This window comes from Hippichthys cyanospilos, chromosome 9, assembly GCF_059441005.1.
Source record: "Hippichthys cyanospilos isolate Australia breed blue-spotted pipefish chromosome 9, RoL_Hcya_1.0, whole genome shotgun sequence".
NCBI classification, from domain to species: domain Eukaryota; kingdom Metazoa; phylum Chordata; class Actinopteri; order Syngnathiformes; family Syngnathidae; genus Hippichthys; species Hippichthys cyanospilos.
Genome location: NC_142377.1, coordinates 5423779 through 5444988, shown reverse-complemented (window position 1 = coordinate 5444988; position 21210 = coordinate 5423779). Strand labels below are relative to the sequence as shown.

The window sequence follows — 21210 nt, the reverse complement described above, 5'->3', positions numbered from 1 at the left end:
TCACTTTCAAGAATGTTTAGAAATACATTGCAAATATATTTATCTTAAACATTCAATACATCTCAGCTGTACATAATAATTCCATTGCGCTGGTAAAAACAAATCAACAAAATTCTTTATAGTTGGATCAGTGACTCTTTGGTTTACCACAAGAGGGAACCAGCACACCACTACTAGCATTAGTCCCATAGTTATAGAATTTGTCTCACTGGATCAAGATTATGTTCACACGCAACACAGCCTGAACTACTTCCCAGATCTTTTCTCTGAAAAAGGCTTAATGTCCACCTTTATTTGCTTCACACACATCCATTGAGGTACAGGGCAATAGAAATGCCCCCACTAGTAGCCACAGTCATTGTACAGTGTGGACACAGTTCAATAGCTTACAATTGCAAAGGTTGCTTAGAAATCGGAAATGCCATTTCACGTTCTATGGTAACCTTCATGAAATAATCCCATCTATGCTGCTTTGTTTGCCGCTAACTCTTCATGCTTGCTTTGCACAGAAGAGGAGGAAGAGGAGGTGGAGGTTGCAGAGGAAGAGGTAGTAGATGGAGGTAGTTGTGCTTCTGCAACTTTTATTGCTTGAAACACACAATATAGTCATGACTGCCATTATGTGTGTATGTGTGTAGTGTGTGTGTGTGTGTGTGTGTGTGTGTGTGTGTGTGCGTGTGTGCGTGTGTGCGTGTGTGTGTGTGTGTGTGTGTGTGTTTAGGGGAGTGTTCATATTCAGGTATCAACATCAAGTCATAACAGATTTAAGAGTTCCAAGTAACAGAAGTCTAATTATTACATTAAGAATCACCAAAATCCCTGCAGCTAATTGGATAGCTGAAATTAAGACAATGGCAGTAAAAACAGCCTTTTTCTGTCTGATTGTAGGCTGGCACAGTTATCACGTCCGCCTCACAGTTCTCAACTGTACAGTATGATCAGGACTGGTAAACTCATTTGGTGCCACTGATGACTATGGTGGTCATAGTTCAATTCTTATTGAGCTGGCAGTGAATAGGTTATTTATTCTGCTTGTCACTATTTCACTGTCTTATCAAAAATAAAAACGGAAAAAAACTTGCAATAAATATCACAATGTTCCAGTTTGTGGAAGAAAATTAACTCATCCACTGCCATTGAAGACAAATAGATGTCAAAAACCCGTTTCTACTGGGCTGGCAGTGAATGAGTTGAGAAGCATTAGAAAGTGCCTCCAAGCATATCCCGTATTACACAGCTATTTAACCAAAGTGTTTTGTTATATTCAATAGATGGCGGAGAGGAGCATGAAGACGGTAAGGAACACTGGCAATATTGTGCAGTGTCTCTTTTTAGGGATCATACTCAAACATGTTTGTTATCTCTTTTTTTGACATGTAAAAGACGCCAAGAAGAAGTCAAAGTAAGATGATATGTTTCATTCAATTATACAATGTAAAAAAACTTGTGTGTGTGTATATATATATATATATATATATATATATATATATATATATATATATATATATATATATATATATATATATATATATATATATATATATATATATATATATATATATATATATATATATATGTGTGTGGCTATAGATAATGGCTTGGATATGAATTATGTGCAATGTGTTTATATGTTGACACAGTAGCTGTAAGTGGGCAATTATTAAAAAAAAAAATAAACATGAGAAAAAATAGGAATAAAACCAACACATAGCATCATTCTGTGTAAATATTTGGGTATGAACAGCAGCTTGTAGTCCAGTGCACCAAATCCATGACAAAAATAGTTTTTTTGCTCAATTTTAATATGGTGTGCATGTGTGTGTGTATAGACAGTATATGTATGATAACGTGTTTTTTACAAAGTTTCATGACAATATTATTGATGTATTTTAAATATTCAACGTGTTTTATTTAAGGCCCGGTTTTGTTCCGTGTTTGTCTGCCCCCAAAATCCCGGATGGAGAAAAAGTGGACTTTGACGTGAGTTAAACTTATTGATGCTTTTTCTATAATGACTGTCAATGAATGAATCATTGCGAAGATGCTGAATGATTCATGTATGATCACACGAGCGTGTTGTCTTTCAGGACATCCACCGCAAGCGAATGGAGAAAGACCTAACGGAATTGCAGACACTGATCGAGGATCACTTTGAGAAGCGCAAGAAGGAGGAAGAGGAGCTCCTCAGCCTCACCGACCGCATCGTGAGGCTGCCCGTCTCCGAGTTGCATCGTCAGTAAGGGACACGCTTCCATCGCTCTCATTTGTGATTCTTTTAGGAGAAGCGCAGGTCCGAGAGAGCCGAGCAGATGAAGATCAGAGCGGAGAGGGAGAAAGAACGACAGAATAAAATGGCCGTAAGTCAGCCCATTGTGAGCTCTCCCGGTTAACGATAAAAGTCGCAAAAGAACTCATCATTTGACATTCGCAAACTAACCGATTCTTTGAAAGGCTCTTCACTGAGAATGATGGGACTTTGTAAGGTCTTTGTGATGAGTTGTTCCTCTCCCGTCCCAACGTTCATCCAAAGCCGTCTACTGCCCCACCTCGTCCAACATTAACGTCTGCAGAGCGAGATGTCTGCAAAGCACGTCATCTTAGCATATTAGCGCCATTCAATAAGTGTTTTTCTAGCTCTAAAAAAAAAGTGTAAAAAAAAGTCACTCAGGGACCGAGTGGAGAGAAAAAGGCAGAAGGGGAGCGGAAGAGCTACCAAAGAGACCTTGTAGACGCCAGGGGCTCCAGAATAGATTTATGGATGTGTAACGTATTCTGCATGTTTATGTTTACCTATGTTCTAAAGTGAATAAGAAATTATTGAATGTTTATTTAACTTTTCCATATGTCTAAAAATCAAGCCTTGTTTGGCATGATTCCCAACATGCCTAAACGTACTTATACTCACAATATTTTAGAGGAAGATAATATAAACGTATATCACTTAAAAACCCCTTTTTCACCTTTTGATGTGGCCTGCAACGTTTATTTGTCCCCTCTTTACGCCATTTCTCTCACCTAGCAACACATCCATCATGGCGGTCAATCTACGCTCATACGTTTATACACTGTCCCCGCTTACGTCACTACAATGCTGATCCGCGATTGGTCGGCATCAAGACTCCCTGAGATACTGAACTCCTATTGGTCAGCATCACGGGGTCATGAAGATGCTGGTCTCCTATTGGTCGGCGCACAGGCTCGCAAAGATGGCTGCCTTAAGACTTGATCTCTTTTGAGAGTGCTTTCAATATGGTATTTATTGTGCATTGTAGTGCTTAATTCAAACTTGAATTGGTTAACCATGTGTCCCAAGATTGCTATTGATGTTAAAGAGAGGAGTAAGAAGATGATTTATATGGAAACCAAGCTGGAGAAGGCTAAGCTATCCTAGCCTAGGCTAGCCTTACTAGGGAATATGGGAATATGTATTTTTTATTTATGATGGTATTTAATTGTATACATGTATAATATATTGACGTGGCACTTAGTATACTATTTTGATACCAAATTTTAATATGTATATACAATTTTGATGTTTTTACCTGGGATTTTACACGCATCAGCTAATTAACAATAAACTAACAAATATGAACAACCCAGTCTTTCGATTGGCTATTTTCAGTGAACTATTTGTGAATAAACGGTTTCTTCTCAATCACTACATTCCTTCCCATCACTACAAATAAACCTCCAGAGAATCAGGCAAGAAACAAAAAAGTCATTATCATCAATGTTGCATTGTTTATAGTAAGATGACAAAAAGTAACTGATGACATTTGTACTTGGTGAATGAATACAAGCGAGTATGATGATTCATTTTTGAGCTAATACATAAACTAAATTTCTACAATATATTTTGATTTTAAAAAAATGACTTGCCACTTTGTTTTCATCCCAATTCTGAAATTAGCATTTTGCACTAAAAAAAATAAAACATTAATTTCAATGTAGTAGATTCTAGCAGTTTGTCCCCAATAAGGTGACCAGTCCACAATTTTATTCTATTTTCTTGTTTTCTTTGACTTACTGTAGTTATAATATTTTGTACCTATTGCACTGACAGGTTGAGTGCATTTTGAACTGAAATATCCAATTGACTATACTTTTGTAGCTCACATAATGACGTTCAGTACATTTTGTAGCAAATAAATTGATGAATTAACAACATTTCAAAACAAGATGACTTGGTTGATATTTTTCTGTGCACATCTACGTACATCTGACTAACCTGTTACACATGACATCCATTGACTTCACTAGTTTCTTACATTTTGCAACTAAGGATTTAGAGTTCGTACAAAATGAACAAATCTCACTTAGTTGACTAACTTGATGCTGAAATCAAATTATTTCACTCAAAAAAAACCTCACATTTTGTTTTATCGCAGGAGGAGAAAGCAAGAAAGGAAGAAGAAGAGGCCAAGAAGAAAGCGGACGATGATGCCAGGAAAAAGTTGATCCTGAGCAACCTGAGTTTTACTGGCTATAAAGTAAAATATCATCATTATAGCATTGAATTACAATTCTGGATATTAGGTGTTCCTAATACTTTGGTTGGGATGCGGCAGACTCAAACAGGAACCAAGCGTCAAACGGAGCGAGAGAAAAAGAAGAAGATACTTAACGACCGCCGCAAAGAGTTAAACATTGATAGCCTGAGGGAGGACCAACTCAGGTGGGGATCCGTCAGTCGATTAATCAATCAATCAATTGATTAATATGTGTATGTATGTGTCTATGCAGGGAAAAGGCCAAAGAGTTGATGGATTGGATGCAGCAGTTGGAGGGGGAGAAATTTGAACTTCAATACAAATACATGAAGCAGAAATATGAGGTGACCCAAAATGATACCAAAATACAGTATTTTAACCCTCTCGAGGCAGGTGTTGCAGATTTGCAATCATGAAATGATAATCTCCTTATTCTGCAGTAATATTTATTAGTATGTTTTTTTTGTTTTGTTTTGTGTTTTTTTTTTTTAATTCAGAAGCAAAAAAAAAAAAAAAAGAAGAGGTTTCATATTAAGTACAATATTGGATACTTAATAAACGGACTAACTGACTAATTTGCTATTGCGCCCAGTGACAAATAATGGACATGTTACCACAGTGGTGCCTTGAGGTATTTGTGACCTGACTTTTTTTCCACATACTCATTGTCATATATTCGTGATTCTTTGTGAGACGTTGAGACCACATGAGCCTTCAGGAACTTTGGATCCTGGTTTATACTGCTCACGGGTGGCTATGATCGGCACACCAATAGGAGCAGTGAAATTGTTTTTTTTTAAAATTTTATTGAATCATGTATTTTCATGTGCTATTTGTTTATCAAAAACACACACATTACAATTAATTTGTTATTATTTGCAAGGCTGGAACAGCTTCTCCATTCACATAAAGAAAGAAAGATGAGTTGAGATGCTGGTAAATGGAGTTACAATTGTGGTCACAAAACAATTTAAAGTTGTATCTTAATGCAACACTGTAATACCTTCAGTACTAAGTTGGGTGTTTTGTATCTAATATTTTGACAAGCTACTCCATTTTCTCCTAAATATGTGTTGCGTTGTGTATCTAACAAGCAGACTAATATTTCCATTTATGCCATGTTGTGTTTGGTCTATTATGTTAGAAAATGACATTAATTGATACTGGCTATACTTTATACATAATAAACAAAACTCCCCTGCCATTGGCTGGCAACGAGTAGAGGGTGTACCATGTCTATTGCCCAAACACAACTGGGATAGGCTCCAGCACACCTGGGGCCTTTGTGAGGGTAAGCAGTTAAGATTATGAATGGATAATAAACAAAATCAAATGAACTACAGTTTGTATCTCTTACACAATGCAAAATTGATTATCATGAATTTGTGCTTAAAAAGCGGACAAATCAGGTTTTTTTTTGCCCAACTTAATTTGCCAGTTTAACGCATATCTCTAGTTAGCCACTAGTAGCACATAACTAGCTAGAAATCTGTAATTGGTTGCATATTGATTGGAAGGCATTTTGTACTTGTTGTTATAAAAAGTATATTGGCCCATTTGCAGGATTTTGTACCCTACACAATATATATATATATATATATATATATATATATATATATATATATATATATATATATATATATATATATATATATATATATTACAATCCAGCAAATTAGTCAATCTCTAGGGTACAAAATGTATGTATGTATTGAATGTATGTATGTAATGTATATATGTAGTATTAAAAATAACTGTGTCCTGCTTTGATTAATAGGTAACTAATCAATTATTGCTAATTAGTTTTTGACACTTTCGTTTAAAAAAAGCCAACCAGTTTCATGCATTTTGTACCTACCTGTAATTTGTGCCATCATCTGGTTAATCGCCAGGATTTTGTACTTTATAAATGTGTGTTTGCTGACGTGACTAAGGTGTAACTGTACACACACAGGTGACTGTGCTGAGGAACCGCGTCAGTGACCATCAGAAAATGTAAGTACATTCAATAGTCCTGCTTTCCACACAAATGTTCAATCGCCATGGACAGACGCTCAGTGGATCAATAGATAATCTCGTGCCCAAATGGTGTGGGGGTCTGGGCAAGACAGGGGCCCTCTTAGCAGCTGTGAGGGTCAGCTGCCAGCCTGCTAAGTGGGCTACGTTGTGGCTAAGTGAGAAAAAAGCTGCTTCAAGTGAGGCTGTGCGACAAACACAAGCATAGCTAGAGGCTCCCAAAGAGGTTACCGAGGGATGAGGTACAACAGCTGAGAGGTCTTAAGAGAAACACGATCGTTTGGTGACCCCAACGTTATCCGAATCATTCTGGACTCACCCTCGGACCAAAGACACACCCGCCTGCTTAAGTCATTGAGTCATTGTTGGACTTGAACAAGATTGTTAGCTGAAAAGGACAACAAGTTAGCTGCCAACTGGTAACAAGAGCAATTGTTTTGTATTCACTCCTCGTGGATGAAAACAACCACAAACCTGAGATGTAAGACGGCTGGCAGTTTCTCTTGGCTGGTCACTTCGAATTGGTGCAGCATTAAATGTTTTGTACCCCAAAGCTAATATAGACTGGAACATTGATAGGCCGATGCTGTTTACTTAGCCCACTAAGCCATTGTTGGATATGAACATGAGTAACAGCAAGTTGTTAGCTACTCACTGCAGTACAAACGGCTGTTCATATTAGATCCCATGTGAACGCAGTTACAAATGAACAAATAAAAAGTTATCTGGTTAGCAGTTTTTCCTGCTATGCGCCCCAAAGTGATTGATGATCACAAAGCTGATTTGACACCTACCTAGCCAATGGTGCCAATGTTACATAGAAGCAAGATTCTTTGCTAAAGTGGGATGTCAACTGTTAGATAGATAGATAGATAGATAGATAGATAGATAGATAGATAGATAGATAGATAGATAGATAGATAGATAGATAGATAGATAGATAGATAGATAGATAGATAGATAGATAGATAGATAGATAGATAGATAGATAGATAGATAGATAGATAGATAGATAGATAGATAGATAGATAGATAGATAGATAGATAGATAGATAGATAGATAGATAGATAGATAGATAGATACTTTATTCATCCCCGTAGGGATGTTATTGTGCACACTCACTCACATATGACGACACTTACACAATGATACACACATGGCCTCTCTAATGAAGGCATTCAAATAAGACTTTTCCAAACAATGGCTTCTCAGCCCCTAACTGCTAACAACAGACAGCAATGAATATACAGTCCCTGACAAAAGTTTTGTCGCTTATCCATTTTGTAGATACAATTGCTAATAACCTGACTTTTAATTATTCAATTGGTTTCAGAAAGGCTCATATAAAAGCTAAGACCCTCCCAAATGAGGATGAATGTACGAAAATATCTTTGTTTCACTGAAAAAAGATTGATCATTTCATGAAGACATCAAATTTTGGCAAGACAAAAGTTTTGCCGCCTACAGAAAGTAGTGTGAAAATTGAACAAAAAATGTACTTCAAATACAAAAATATGTTACATAACATTGGCAAATTAAGTAGTGGTGCTGTGAGATCCAAATGTAATATTTTGTATGACAAGAACTTGAAGGACTGCATCCATGCGATTCGGCAAGGATTCATACAATTGAGCCAATTCTGAAAACAATTGAATAATTAAAGTCAGGTTATTAGCAATTGTTTCTACAAAATAGATAAGCGACAAGACTTTTGTAAGGGACTGTACACATTCAAGGTTGTTTGATGCTTTTGTGGTATTTTTGTTCCTCTTTGGCTCCTCTGATGAGGTAGAAGAGAGCCAGACATTGACCATATACCACGTAAGGGTTTTAAATATCAATGATTAGATAAATAAATGTGGGTGAGTTGGCATATTTAGCTAGGTATGTTTGTGAGGTCACTTGTCAATCGCTTACCCGCTGTGCTGATTTTAACTTTGCTTTTCAGTTCAAAGGGTACCAGGAGCAAGCGAGGCCTGAGGAAGTAACAACAAATAGTTCACGTTTCTAAAAATACATCATTCTCATGATTGTCTGCAAAATAACATTGCATGTATGAATAAAAGTGTCAAAAGTTAGATCATTTGTGTCTGCGTTTCTTTAACTTGTGGGAACTACAAGGTACTAATGACATATTATTACCATCATTACAATTAACTAATGTTGTCACTATGTTGCCTCACCCATTTTTTTAAACTTTTTTTTTTTTTTGGTCGACTATACTTTGTTGCTTGTTGAATGTTGTTAAGTATAAATTAGATGTGTTTTGGCAATCTATAAATCGACTACTTTGATGATTTTGCATCTGATAGTACAGCTTTTGATAAATACACCAATTTGCTATATTTAATACCTATTTATCTTGCAGAATTTCGCACCCGAAAAATAATTCTCTACATGTCTTTTATTCATTTACTTACAGTATTAATACAATAGTACAAACACAAACTTGTTATTTCATATTATGCAGCAAATTATTTAATTTGCTGCACTTTGCACATACTTAACCCCTGGGGGAAATTTTGACCCAACTGGGGCTTTTTGATGTTTTTGGTGTGATATTAAATGGAAAGCATACAAAAACAAACAAAAAAGAAAAAACACATGGCAGGTTAAAATATTGCATAGATTGTCTAAACATGACAATGGCAACTCGCGAACGGAGCCCAACAGAAATGTTTGTTGACAACCCAAAGCCCCCGGGTGGCGCCAGCGGCCAATTTATGACATTGGCAAAATGACTTTAATGATTGGCTTAGCCTGGACTCCCATAATGCAAAAGGCTTGAAAAGTCATAACACTCTAAATATGACATAATAAATATTTCTATTTCAATGTCATAAATATCTAAATTTACAGCGTAGTTACTTTTGCTATTATTGCATTTTTACGAATTTTGTACATAAAGGGCCCTGCTCCCCCCAATTTTTGACCGTATATGTGTATGGATAAGGCTGATGCCACTAAATATTTTGAGGGGTTGGTCCTTTCAAAGTGAGCTCAAGTTGGGTGATAATAAGGCCAGGCTGGTGAAAAATCCCTGGACACTAAGGGGTTAATGAACTGATGCGTTACTGTTTGTAATTAATAGACAAAAATGGAATTTAAAGCGTTTTGTGACAAATTTATGTTATGTATTCCATGAACTTTGATTCATCAAGATAACTGACACTTTTTGCAACATTTTGTACATAATAATGTAGAAAATGTCCCTCATTTTATAACAATTTATCTGACTGGCTTGGTGTGGTGCTTGTGCCTAATAAATCCTTTTTTTTAACTTGTAAATGTTGAGTGGCATCCACGGGGTCCAGTTGGGCACTAGCCCGCTTGCCCCCTCTGAGAACAGTTTCAACTGATCAAGTCAAGATGCTTTTTATAGACTGCAACTATGCAGACTGTTCTTTTTTACGAGTGCACGGATGTGTTTAAAATAAAGCCTCATAAATTATTACCGTCATCAGTGAGCCCGCAGGCGCCTTAAAGGTAAGCTGAGGTCAAAAGTTAAACGATCGACCAGGTGTGCAGAGTGGAAAGACGTGTTTTTCTTTTCCCTGCAAGCCAAACATTTTCAAAACTTGACAGCCAATAAAGTCTGTCAGTTTTATACCTAATAAATGACCAAATTGCTACCTGGTGAAATGACTGGTTTATTACATTTCATAATAGGTTGACTACACTACTGCATTTTCCGATTGGACGCATTTTAATATAAATCCACTAAATGGCTATATGTTATACGTCTTCATTTTGTACCTATAAAGTGACACATTGACCATGTTTTTGCCTTTTATGATCATTAATTGTTATTGACTAGTTTGTAGCACTTTGTACTTCATAAACTGACATTTTTGGACTTAATTATTATAATGATTAGTTTATCATTTTGGACTGGAAAAATGGATTGTGTTGCAATTTGGAGCAAATAACAATTTACCCAAATTTGCACCTAATAAATTAAAGTTGCTTTATTTTGATATTGACTATTTGTGCTATACAAGTATGTACCAAGGGAACTGAATCATTTTCTTCATTATGTATCTCATTTTTTTGTTTATTTTTACCAACTAATAAACTTTTTTTTTTTTTACCAACTAGTAACAAAGTGACATTTACTCAGTTTTGTACCTAATAATGAACTGCCAATCATTGTCATCTACTGAAGGTAAGCTGATGTCAAAAGTTCAACACTTAACAGGCAAGATGGCGTGGAAAGAAACGACCAGTCAATTAATTTCATTATTGCACCTAAAAACTTTATTTGCATTTTCTTTTAAAAGCAATAATTCACCAATCCACTTTTCAATCAGTTTAAGAACACAAAATGAAATGAGAAAGGTTGTCACCACTCGCCGAATGGGTGGGGCCCCCGCATTCTAGTTAGTCGATCACTTGAACTGACTTGTGGGCCGCCGTGGTGACGTCATTGACAAACGACGACTTGTTCATCCCTTGCTGCAAGACAAAATTGAAAAACACAAAATCAGTGCAATCGCCGCAGATAGACTTCTTTGCAACCTGCGCTGCCGCATTCCTGGGAACTTAATCCGGGGAGCTGTTTCTCACAAATACCAGTGAGAGGCGTGGAAGCAGGGAGGTGAACTTACCTTCTTCAGGAGATTCTGGATGTCCTTATCAGACCACAGATGGTAGAGGAACACAGAAGCCGACTTGCTGGATTTGGGGAAATATCTGTGAAAAACAGTCGGGATCAACAGCAAAAATTGAGAGAGTTTTTGTACTCGGACACAGGACGGATTTAAGCATTTCCCTCTCTTTCCAAAGTTATGCATCTTGTTTATCTTTTTCTAATATTTTTAATGAACAATAACTGTAATCATTGTACTCACGCAAATGAAAGTCAAAGGCTAAGTCAAGTCAACAATTCTCTTCACAGTTACATGTTTTATATGCGCAGTAGTTTAACTACAGTATTGCGAAATAACGAAGCAGTCAAATTCACATAATTTTTCATCAATCTCATGGGCTGGCCATTTTGCCTCTTTCTGTTGACTAAAAATTATTACACCGTGACTAAAGGTTCAGATAACATTTGGTAAAGGTGTAAGTTTGACGTCTGTAGCCGTCAATGGCAGTGAAATGAGTTGACGGTCATTGGAAGAAATATGATATTTCAAAGAATTCCATAATTTCATTATTCGTAATTCCATAATGTTCTTGTAATGTATATGTGATATTGTATATAAAAAATTCTAAGACAGTAAAGTTGTCTTGGAGTACAACAAACTATGTTCGAGCGGAGTAGAAACAGCTGCGCTGGGTTGTAACTTTCCATGGGATCAGGGTCAGCCGACTCCCCGTGAGGTAATGGGCGACTTGTCAGTCGGCTCAAAAATCACTCCGAAAAGACACGGGCATCGATGAAAAGTGGATTTCAACTTCTGAGGGGGAGTGGGTTACAACTCCTGCCCTCGTTGGTCGACTGCCGCGTCGGGAGCCAATCACGTGTTTTGTAGGAGTGCCCCTTGAACAGACTGACAGATTGCCTGGCCAGTCAGGTGAGAACACTACTACTACTACTTTTTCTTTTTCTTTTTTTTTGGGCGGGGGGTCAAAATGGAGAAGGTTCAGTATAGTTAACTATAGTTAAATTCTGTATAGTTAAGTCATCTGTCTGGCATGCAAGGAACCTTCAGAAGTGTGTCTCTCCGGAATATAGCTTTTTGTCAGGAAAAAAAAAATCAGCACTGAGCGATAGTGAAGGCATTCGTTTTTTTTGTTCACCAATTTGGGATCCCTCACATTTTAAGACGCGTTTAAGATGCTAACAATCGGCAAGGATATAACGCTGCTTTACTGGACTTTTTATTTTGAACTCACTTGTTCTGGCTGAGCTCCTTGAGCGAGTTGATCAAGCCGCCATTCAACAAGCGCTTGGCGCTCTCTGGCTCTTTGGTCATCAGGAGATTGGCCGCCTGGCACGCCATGGCCAGCGTGTCGTCAGACTCGTTTCCCTCCTTGGTGCCCGCGCTCAGAATGCCTAGTAGGTCAGGCAAGACCTTGCGAGCTGCAACAACAAAATGTCAGATGTCCTGTTTCATAGAAGTGTTCATAAAACCTTAAAGCATTAACTAACTCATTAATGTATACATTTATAATGCCCTAATAATTGATCATGTATAAACAAATTATGAATCTTTAATAATAGTGGTACGCACGTAAAGTGGTTTTGTTAGTCATACTTGGTTGACCTAGATGTGACATTTGTCTTCATTTAATACCTAAAAAATAAACAAACTACCGTAGTTCTGTAGTTTATACTTCATAAACATCAATTTGTATCTAATCAACTCATTACTTGTATTTGTATTTAATCAATTGTTTACTTTGCTCTGTTGCTCTATTTGGTTGGTACCTTGTAACCTCATTGACTTTGTGTTGTGCCGAACAAATTAATTTACCTGTAATATTTGGGGCCTACTACACTTGACACTTTTTTTATTTTGCACTTTTTTTAAACCAAGAAATCAACAAAATCGATCCATTTGGTATGTGGCATGTTAGCTGCGTTGTACGAAAACATAGGTTGAGAATATTTTATTTGTAATAGCAAAAACACTTCTGGTAGAATGAAGTTGATGGCATTTTTTACCCAAGATGCCTTGTAAGTTGGGGTTCTTGCTGAAGTTCCGTATCAAGGCCACTGCGTTCCTCTGCAAGGTGACTTTGTCTGACTTCAACAGCGGTGTGATTACGTGCAGGCCGTCCAGCTTCTGCACCACCGTTTGGCTCATGACATTGGAAACCTAAACACAAGAGCATATTTGAAAAACACAACCAAATTTATCACGCGGACTATGTTCCGCATCAAACTGGAATCGATGGAAATCCCCAAATCAAGGGATACTTGCTTTAAACATATTTTTATCTCTGACGCAACTTTTAAACATTTAAACATTTAAACGTATTAAGACACAAGCTTCTAAGAATCTGGTCGGGCGGCTTATTGGCTAATGTTTGTGTGAATGTCTGGCTGTGAGCTGTGGTTGAGAGCAGCTCCTGCATTTGTGTGCCTACCGCATATGTTTATAATATTCTCCCGGTATTCAAAAACGATGGGAAAATGTGCAGTAGTGAAACAGGTTCTTCTTTCTTATTTGTGGGCATTAGAGTAAGTATGCATTGTTTCCCTGCTTTTAAGGGAATAATAGGGACCATTCCTTGCAGCCAAAAGTGAAAATCTGCAAATAATTGGCTCTGCTCTACATGGAGCTCATAGACACGAGCATTGGTAGAGGAGCAGACACCTACTTTCATTTTTATTTTGAAATTACAGAGTAGTGTCCAAAAAGCAAAGATGTATAAATGCTATACTATAAAAACCCATAAAAACAGATCACACCAACACACACACATACACAGTCTTTGGAGTGGAAAAGGTGTGTTTAACGTGACTGGTCAGGTACTTACGATGCCATCCTGCGCTGTGAGGTTTTGCAAAGCTCCGCAGCAAGCCTCCTGGGTCTCATCCCGATGACTCGAGTCCAATAAGGACAAGTAGTTCTGCAGGGTTTTGGAGTGGATGAGCCAGCCGGCCCCAGTCGGGTTGGTGTCCTCCACAACGGGGAAATCAAAGTAGCGCTGAACACAGGGAGGGGGATATCGTCATTAGATGGGATCAGATGCGGTGAAGGAAACACCGTCTTACCTTGCTGTCAGACCCTTTGCTGGGTGGACTGAAGCAGCTGATGGGCCCGGCTTCACCCTGACTATCCACCGGCACGGAGGGCTTGGCCAGTGCCGTGATGCGGTTGAACAACGCCGGGGCCTCAGATTCCAGCTCAAAGGTGAGGTTGTGCAGGATGCACGCACAGTTCTCCACGCACTGCGTGCAAAACACATTTGGATTGGAGAACACAAATACTGATAATTATCGATGAAACAGCCATTGAATTAAACCTGTTCAATATCTACGATCACAAATCCTTGTATGTCACGACCAGTTTTGGGGGTGACACGCCAGTGACGCACCCACCTTATCGTCTGCTCTGCCAGCATCCACGCAATCTTGAAGGTAAGCGACCAAGGAGTCAACCAAACCTCGACATTTTCTCATGGCCTGCCGGTTGCTCTGCTTTGCACTGCTCAGGTTTCTGTCACAAAAAAAAAAAAAAAGGTTACGTTAGGTTACATTCACACATTCATCCAACTCGCACATAACAAACTGGTGACAAACATCACAATTGCGCTCAAAAAGGCGGGAGCAGGTTGAATAAACCAAAACAACAATGGACGAAACAAAGACAATTCATTGGAGGGAGAGAGAGGTGAATTTTGTCTCCGTCTCTCTCTTGCTCTGAGCGAGCGAGGCGTTGCTGGCACCGCACAAAATGCCACGGCCAAAAATCTCCCTCTTCCCCTCCCCAATATCTTCTTAACTTTACAAGATTGAAAATGTATTCTGACTCCGATATGACAGCCATTTCAACATCGCCAGGTAAATACTAATGTTAAGCATGCTCGCTGCGTGTCACGCCATGGGTTACTTCAATGTGCATGCGGGACAGTTTTGGGCCATTTGGCATTTACACACAGGTCACATACAGATCACATATACCATAATTCCCCAAATATAGGATGCACGCTTAATTGTAGGCTCAAATTCAGGTATTTACTATGTTACCATGTATGGGATGCACCAACAGATTGGTGATAATGTAAATAATAATGTAATAATAATAATAATAATAATAATGTAATTTCTTCATATTTCCTTGTATTTACATTTGTAAATTACGTGATGTACAGAAGAATGGTGCCTGCCTCCTCTTGTGTGCCGCTTGCAGGTGAGTGAGAGAGGAAGTCTCCATACAACAGGTGGATCATTTCATGAGCATTGGAAAGATTTTCACAGAGTACTGTGGAAATTAAATGTAAACCCTACTTTCTCATTATCTTGTTTGTTCGGCTATGGGATCCACTCGAGGTTGACATGCAAGGGCCGTTTGCTGATCTGCTCAAACCGTGTGGCAGCCTCACGGTCTCTAACCTGCTTTGCTTTCTTCTTGAAACCTACTGTAATATGTATGTGTGTAACCAAAGATGGACTCGACAGCTGGTTCAGTCTGCTCGCTTCTTTTAATTGAAAATAATGTGATACTAATTACCAATTACCATCTGTAAGAATATAAAAATGCACATCTGTCCATCATAACTCATTGAAGAAAAAATTCTAATCCTTAAATTAGCATTTATAGGATGTAACCATATTTTTGTCCGTCATTCTTGGGAAAAAAATAAGTGTGTACTATATTTGGGAAATTATAGTATTAGGAAATGTGAACGACCTCAGAAGGAAATCGAATTTTACCCCCCCAAAAATTGGAATTGAGCATTAAGCCCTGCCAGTGTGAACGTAGCCCAATACAAGAATGAAGCATGGGCCAGCTCGATTCCTATTCCCTGCAAATGATGGGGCTCTAGTGTGTAGTTTTACTTTGTAATATCACCATTCACCACTGCATGGCAGGTATGGCTTGGTTGCTCTTAAACTGGGTCTTACACTGCCCTGTACCATGTGATTCGCCATAGTAACTGTTTTTGTGAATTAGCGGTGTCGTGCAGGACAAACAAAGTAACTGAATAATTTTAAAATGTTCAGAGAGTTAATTTTTGCAGAATAAAAATGCAGAGAATTAGTTATACATTATATTAATTTACTGCATAGGAATTTTTGGATGTCTTTCAACAAATTGTTAATCTTTTCGAGTATTTTATTGGAAACGTGAAAGTTAATATTTTCGTATCGTTAACAAAATGGCTTATTTTAAACTGCTTTACCTCAAGCAGCCCGTGGCGTGGAAGAAGGACTCATGATCCGGTCCACCGGTTGTGCCCCGCTCTGGACTCGTGGTATAAGGCAGGATGACGCGCTCCATCAGGACAGGTAACGTGCTCTTCAGCAGATCTGTCTTCAGGCTGTTTGAGGATGACAAATTCCACAGAAGACCTGGACGGGCACATTAGGAATGCCACTGCTTAAAATATTTAACATACAAAGAATCTGTTCACTGTTTTCATTTTTGTTGTGATGCCCTTCATTGCCGAGACACCGTATTAATTAATTTATTGCCTGCCAGGTTTTTGACTCATACAGTACACTGTAGTTATCATCGGCAATGTACGAGTTTGAACTTGTCCACTATAAACGGATTTTTGACGTGTATAGCCGTCAATGGTCCTGAATGGGTTAATGTTCAGTCGTTTGTATTGAAAAGCGACAATGTTCAAGATATGCTGCCCAGTAATTCCCAGTGGGATTAAGGGGCAAAAACAACTGCATTTTCTACCCGTGAGCTGCTTCTGGATCTCAGGAGAGTCGGTTTCACGGAGAAGAGCCACGGCAGATGCGATGCCGCCGCAGCGTTGGATCTCCTCCTTGTTGTCGTTGTTCTTGAAGCTGAGGTTGCGTAGGGCAGCCGAAGCCGTCTGACTCAGGGCCTGGTTGGGACTGTGCAGCAGCGCCACCAGCGGAGCGATGCCATTACGCTTCAGCACCTGGTGTGCAATATTCAAGTACCTATATTAATACATATTGTAGATTTTTGTAGTGCTTTTTTTTAATTTCTTCTCACACCCTCAGTTTATTAGGAAAAGCAAGATAGCAAATGGTCGATCTGACGCAAAATTGCGAACGTGGGAGCAAAGTATTAAAATGTCACACATCTACGTTTCCCTGTGTTTTCCACACATAACACCTCGTGAACTTTGACACTATTTCGCTAATCTCCGAGTAAAGTGAGATAAGACACCTCTTCTTTGGCCTTGTCATCAATGAAGGTGTTGTGCTGGATGTAGGAGGCTCCGCAGTGTTGGTATTTGATGTCCTCATTGGACAGGTACTCCACAGCTTCCTTCAGGGTGATGTCGGCCACTGCGCTGTTTCCACTTGACCTTAGTGGACAATAACATGGATGATAACACGAATTTTGTTTTTTTTTTGTTTTTTTTTTGTTTAATTTAGCTGCAAACCCGCCAAAAACAATACCCACAAGCAAATCCCACTAACATGGTTACCGGTGATTGGTAAAGAACTACAATGTGTCATCCTGTCTTACCCAGAATCCCCTTTGCCAGGCAGCTTGCTTTGCTTGGTGAGACTGTCCGCAGTCAAAGGTTTAGACTGTGTTTTATTGACATCAAGCGGACCGCTAGTGAAATGTTGTTGATTGCCGCCCGCGAATTGACTGCTGCTGCGGTGCATCTCCGTCCTGTAGGAGCTACGGTTGGAGAGGAGCCTCTGCGAAGGTTCGCGCCGTTTGGGTAGAGAGCGCTGCCAGCTCATATCGGGCTCATCGCGATTGGGTGCCACCCAGCCCATGGGGGCATAGCCGTATTGGTAGCGACGGTGAAAGGTGTTGGTGGTCTTGGCACTGCCGCTGGCCGTGCTGTTGAATGACTGGCGGTTGATGCTTTTGTCATGAGGGAGCTGAAGGAACGAAACATATTCGTAGTATCTGAATTGTAATCATGGTAATGTAATGTAATCTCGAAAAAACACCCTAAACCCTGACGTGACTATAACTGTGCTAATTATTAACATATGAAGCACTTTGATGCTCAAACTCATTTCAGCGTGCAGGTCTTATGGAGGAAAATCTATTCCCAACTGGGCCGGACCAATAAATTTAGGGTATATATTTATTTATATAATTTTAAGACAAGAACTTCAAATTTATTTTGTATTTGTATGTAATATTCAATTACAGTCCAAAATAGAAAAATCACAACATAACTATTAATCATAAAACATTAGCATTACTAATAATCATAAAACATTTCAGGTTTTTCATTTATAAAAAAAATAAATAAAAAAGCAACATTTTTATAACTTTACACTATAATCTCACAGGTTGGATTAAATCCATTCACAGGCCAGACCCGGCCCACAGGCCGCATGCTTGACACCGCTGTCTTAGACAAACCTTTAACTTGTATAAATACTGGAATTGCAGAATTGCAACAGTTGTTGAAAGTTTTTTTATATTGCTTTTTTCCTTGTGTCATTATTAAAAAGGATACAGTTTTAGGTATACTTACACAATTTTTATAGACAATCATCTTATTTGGTTGCCGTGGCATTATTTGGGGCGGGAGTGGGGCGAAATGTTTTCTCTTTCCTGGGGGGGCTTTGCAAAAATAATTGAGAAGCACTGCCCTAACCCACTGTACCCCTAAACCCAAGTAACCCTAAATCTGCCAATCATGCACCCTTGACAAAATATCCAAATCCATACTCTACAAATCATAATGTCTAAAGGCATCAACCAAAATTCCTCATCCTAGATGACCACCCTAAAACCTTACTAACCAAAAAACAAAAGCCCAATTCCACTACACTAGGTTAATACTGATGCCAAACACTGAACTCTTATCCTGCTAAAGCAAAAAACAACAAACAAAAAAACATTGCTATGCTAACTGTAATCCTACTAAGCCCGATTAACGCAAACAAGACAATTATATAAAAGTATGTGTTTACTGGGTAATGGGTTCCTGTATATGACAAGACTCCTTACGAAGACCAAGTCGACCAAAATATGCAGTCAACTCCAGAACTGCTTTTCCGAATAGACAATAGGTCATAAAAAAGTTTCTGATATTTCAAAAATGTTTACAGAAATGTGGAAAATTTCTCACTGGCACCTCTCACTTTCTGTCCTTCGGCGGAATAACTTTGCTTCCTGGTTTGCGTCTGCCTTTTCAGCAACAGGTAGTTCAAAACAATTTGTCTCAGGTTCGATAAATAACACCGAGCATGTGAACTTAGACTCTTTTCACCGAGCTCAAATGAAGTGGGTGGCAGTTTTGCGAGTTTGGCAGATGTAATCTGGGTTGCTCATTGGTTTGTATGAGCAACTGAATTTGCAAACCTTTAATAAATCAAGCTCAAAGCTACTCATCCTTCCAATCTTCTGTACTCTAGCAGTACCATTGCTTCTAAAGCCTGACCTTGCTAAGCCTAAAATCTAAGCCTTGCTTACTCCCGAGTTTCAAAAGTACTCACAGTTTTCAGGTAACCATTCTCAAAGAAGACATTTCCATTTGAGACGCCGGACTCGAAAACTCCGTTGTTCAATGGGCCTTAAAAGAAAAAGAAAAAGAAAACACATCATCCTGCGTTATCGGTCCAAAGCGAAGGTTGCGGGTGCAGATTTATGGCCTCAAAGTCATGATTGCTCTGATTCCCACAGACCGAGTTATGACTGATCTGTGGTTCAAAGCTGTTGGAACTAATCAGAGGAACAACATTCCTAAAAGACAGAATTGGCAGGGGAGGGCACGTCTAAAGACTCACAGAAGATGTTTATACTCAAAAGTAAGGGTGCGTACATTTCAGAAGGAGGTTAGTATTTTAATGAGATGACAATTAGAAAAACCTGTTTGTTCATAGTTACACTGTCACAATTTGACAATACTGAACTGCAACATAGCTGTGTCAAACACGGTAAATTATTATACAGTATTATGACAGTATTCTCACCAGCAAGCCATTAGGAAGGTTATAGTAATCCATTGATCTTACATAATGTCTCTATGACACTGAGAATACTATCTAACGTTTATAGCGGATGTTAAATCACTTTTATGGGCCCCACCTTCAATACACTATTGAACTGTGATCAGACACACACAACTATTTGGTTTCCCCTCGCGTAGAGCCATAGAGCCATTTGTTTGACCAGGAATTTGTAGGAGTGTAATAAAATAGGAAAAATATTAACCAAAAACTAACAATACTTTACTATTAAATTCTACTGGGTGATATTTACCACTGCAATACAATATAATATAATGTGCATATCGTGAAAAACGTCCTGTCTTAAAGGAAGGTATTAATCTGGGGAAATGTGTTATGTTTAAAAAAAAGTGAGAGTGGGGGATTAAGCAGTAAATTTGAGCTGTTTTCTTTATTGCAAGTTTCATATATAATGTACAAGTAGGTATGGTGTTTATATGGTGAAAACTGCAACAAAATAAATGGAAAACATCTGAAATGATACACACAATACTGTATGTGTATATATGTGTATATATATATATATATATATATATATATATATATATATATATATATATATATATATATATATATATATATATATATATATATATATATATATATAGCATTGCAACAATTTTCTGAGCTAATTGCAATGAGCAATGTTCATGGTTGTAAAGCAAAGCTAATTTTAAAAGCATTGCTCAAATAGCATGTTTTTGCAGCACTGATGGATGGATAGAAGTTCTTACTGGTCGGAGACAAAGAAGTTGAGCCAGTCCTGCTGCTGCTCGAGTGCCGGGACCTGGTGCGCTGCACGCTCTGCACCTGTTCCAGGACGCGCTGCTCCCCGGAGCGATACTGCTGCGAGCCCGAGGGCATGGCCAGAGAGGTGTCGTCCACGGCGGTGATGGACAGGGCCGACTTGAGCGGCTGGGCGCCGGCCATCGTGACGGAAGGTTCCGAGGCTCTTGCGACGCGGGAATGATTTTGAGTCGACTCGGCTAAGTGGGCAGGTGAATATGACGGTGGGAGGGAAGGAGGCATGGCGCACCTTAGCCAGACCGCACCCTGACTGGCGAGCTTTATTATTGTTTTTTTTTAATCTACGGGTGTGTCGACTCGAATGACGCACCTAGTTTGCTAGTTTCACCTGCTGGAGGACAAGAGTACAACAGTCA

At 38.7% G+C, this 21210-nt stretch overlaps 2 protein-coding genes and 1 long non-coding RNA gene across 6 annotated transcripts; 1 reads left to right on the top strand and 2 right to left on the bottom strand.

The window, feature by feature from the left end:
* Nucleotides 1-509: 509 nt before the first annotated feature.
* tnnt2b (troponin T type 2b (cardiac)) lies at nt 510-8585 on the top strand. 4 transcript variants are annotated; one of them, XM_088423955.1, is made up of 11 exons: nt 510-563; nt 1272-1295; nt 1384-1402; nt 1917-1980; nt 2088-2204; nt 2280-2357; nt 4389-4490; nt 4569-4675; nt 4744-4834; nt 6445-6485; nt 8456-8585. In XM_088423955.1, the coding sequence occupies exons 5-11, from the start codon at nt 2106-2108 to the stop codon at nt 8493-8495; spliced, it is 558 nt and encodes a 185-aa protein (XP_088280081.1). In that variant the 5' UTR covers nt 510-563; nt 1272-1295; nt 1384-1402; nt 1917-1980; nt 2088-2105; the 3' UTR covers nt 8496-8585. The 4 variants fall into 4 exon arrangements, with proteins under 4 accessions (XP_088280081.1, XP_088280080.1, XP_088280079.1 ...); XM_088423951.1 differs by having other exon boundaries at nt 525-560; XM_088423954.1 differs by having other exon boundaries at nt 510-560; nt 4389-4675.
* Nucleotides 2220-3023, bottom strand: LOC148418613 (uncharacterized). The gene is made up of 3 exons (XR_015866642.1): nt 2961-3023; nt 2438-2580; nt 2220-2272 (listed from the first exon to the last, which is right to left on the bottom strand). It is a non-coding gene; the product is annotated as an uncharacterized LOC148418613 (long non-coding RNA).
* Nucleotides 8586-10858: 2273 nt separating the features above from the next.
* Nucleotides 10859-21146, bottom strand: pkp1b (plakophilin 1b). The gene is made up of 13 exons (XM_088423950.1): nt 20782-21146; nt 19535-19611; nt 17586-17956; nt 17280-17421; nt 16818-17025; nt 16309-16477; nt 14504-14621; nt 14177-14353; nt 13939-14109; nt 13121-13274; nt 12349-12535; nt 11115-11199; nt 10859-10962 (listed from the first exon to the last, which is right to left on the bottom strand). The coding sequence occupies exons 1-13, from the start codon at nt 21074-21076 to the stop codon at nt 10888-10890; spliced, it is 2229 nt and encodes a 742-aa protein (XP_088280076.1). The 5' UTR covers nt 21077-21146; the 3' UTR covers nt 10859-10887.
* Nucleotides 21147-21210: the final 64 nt, after the last annotated feature.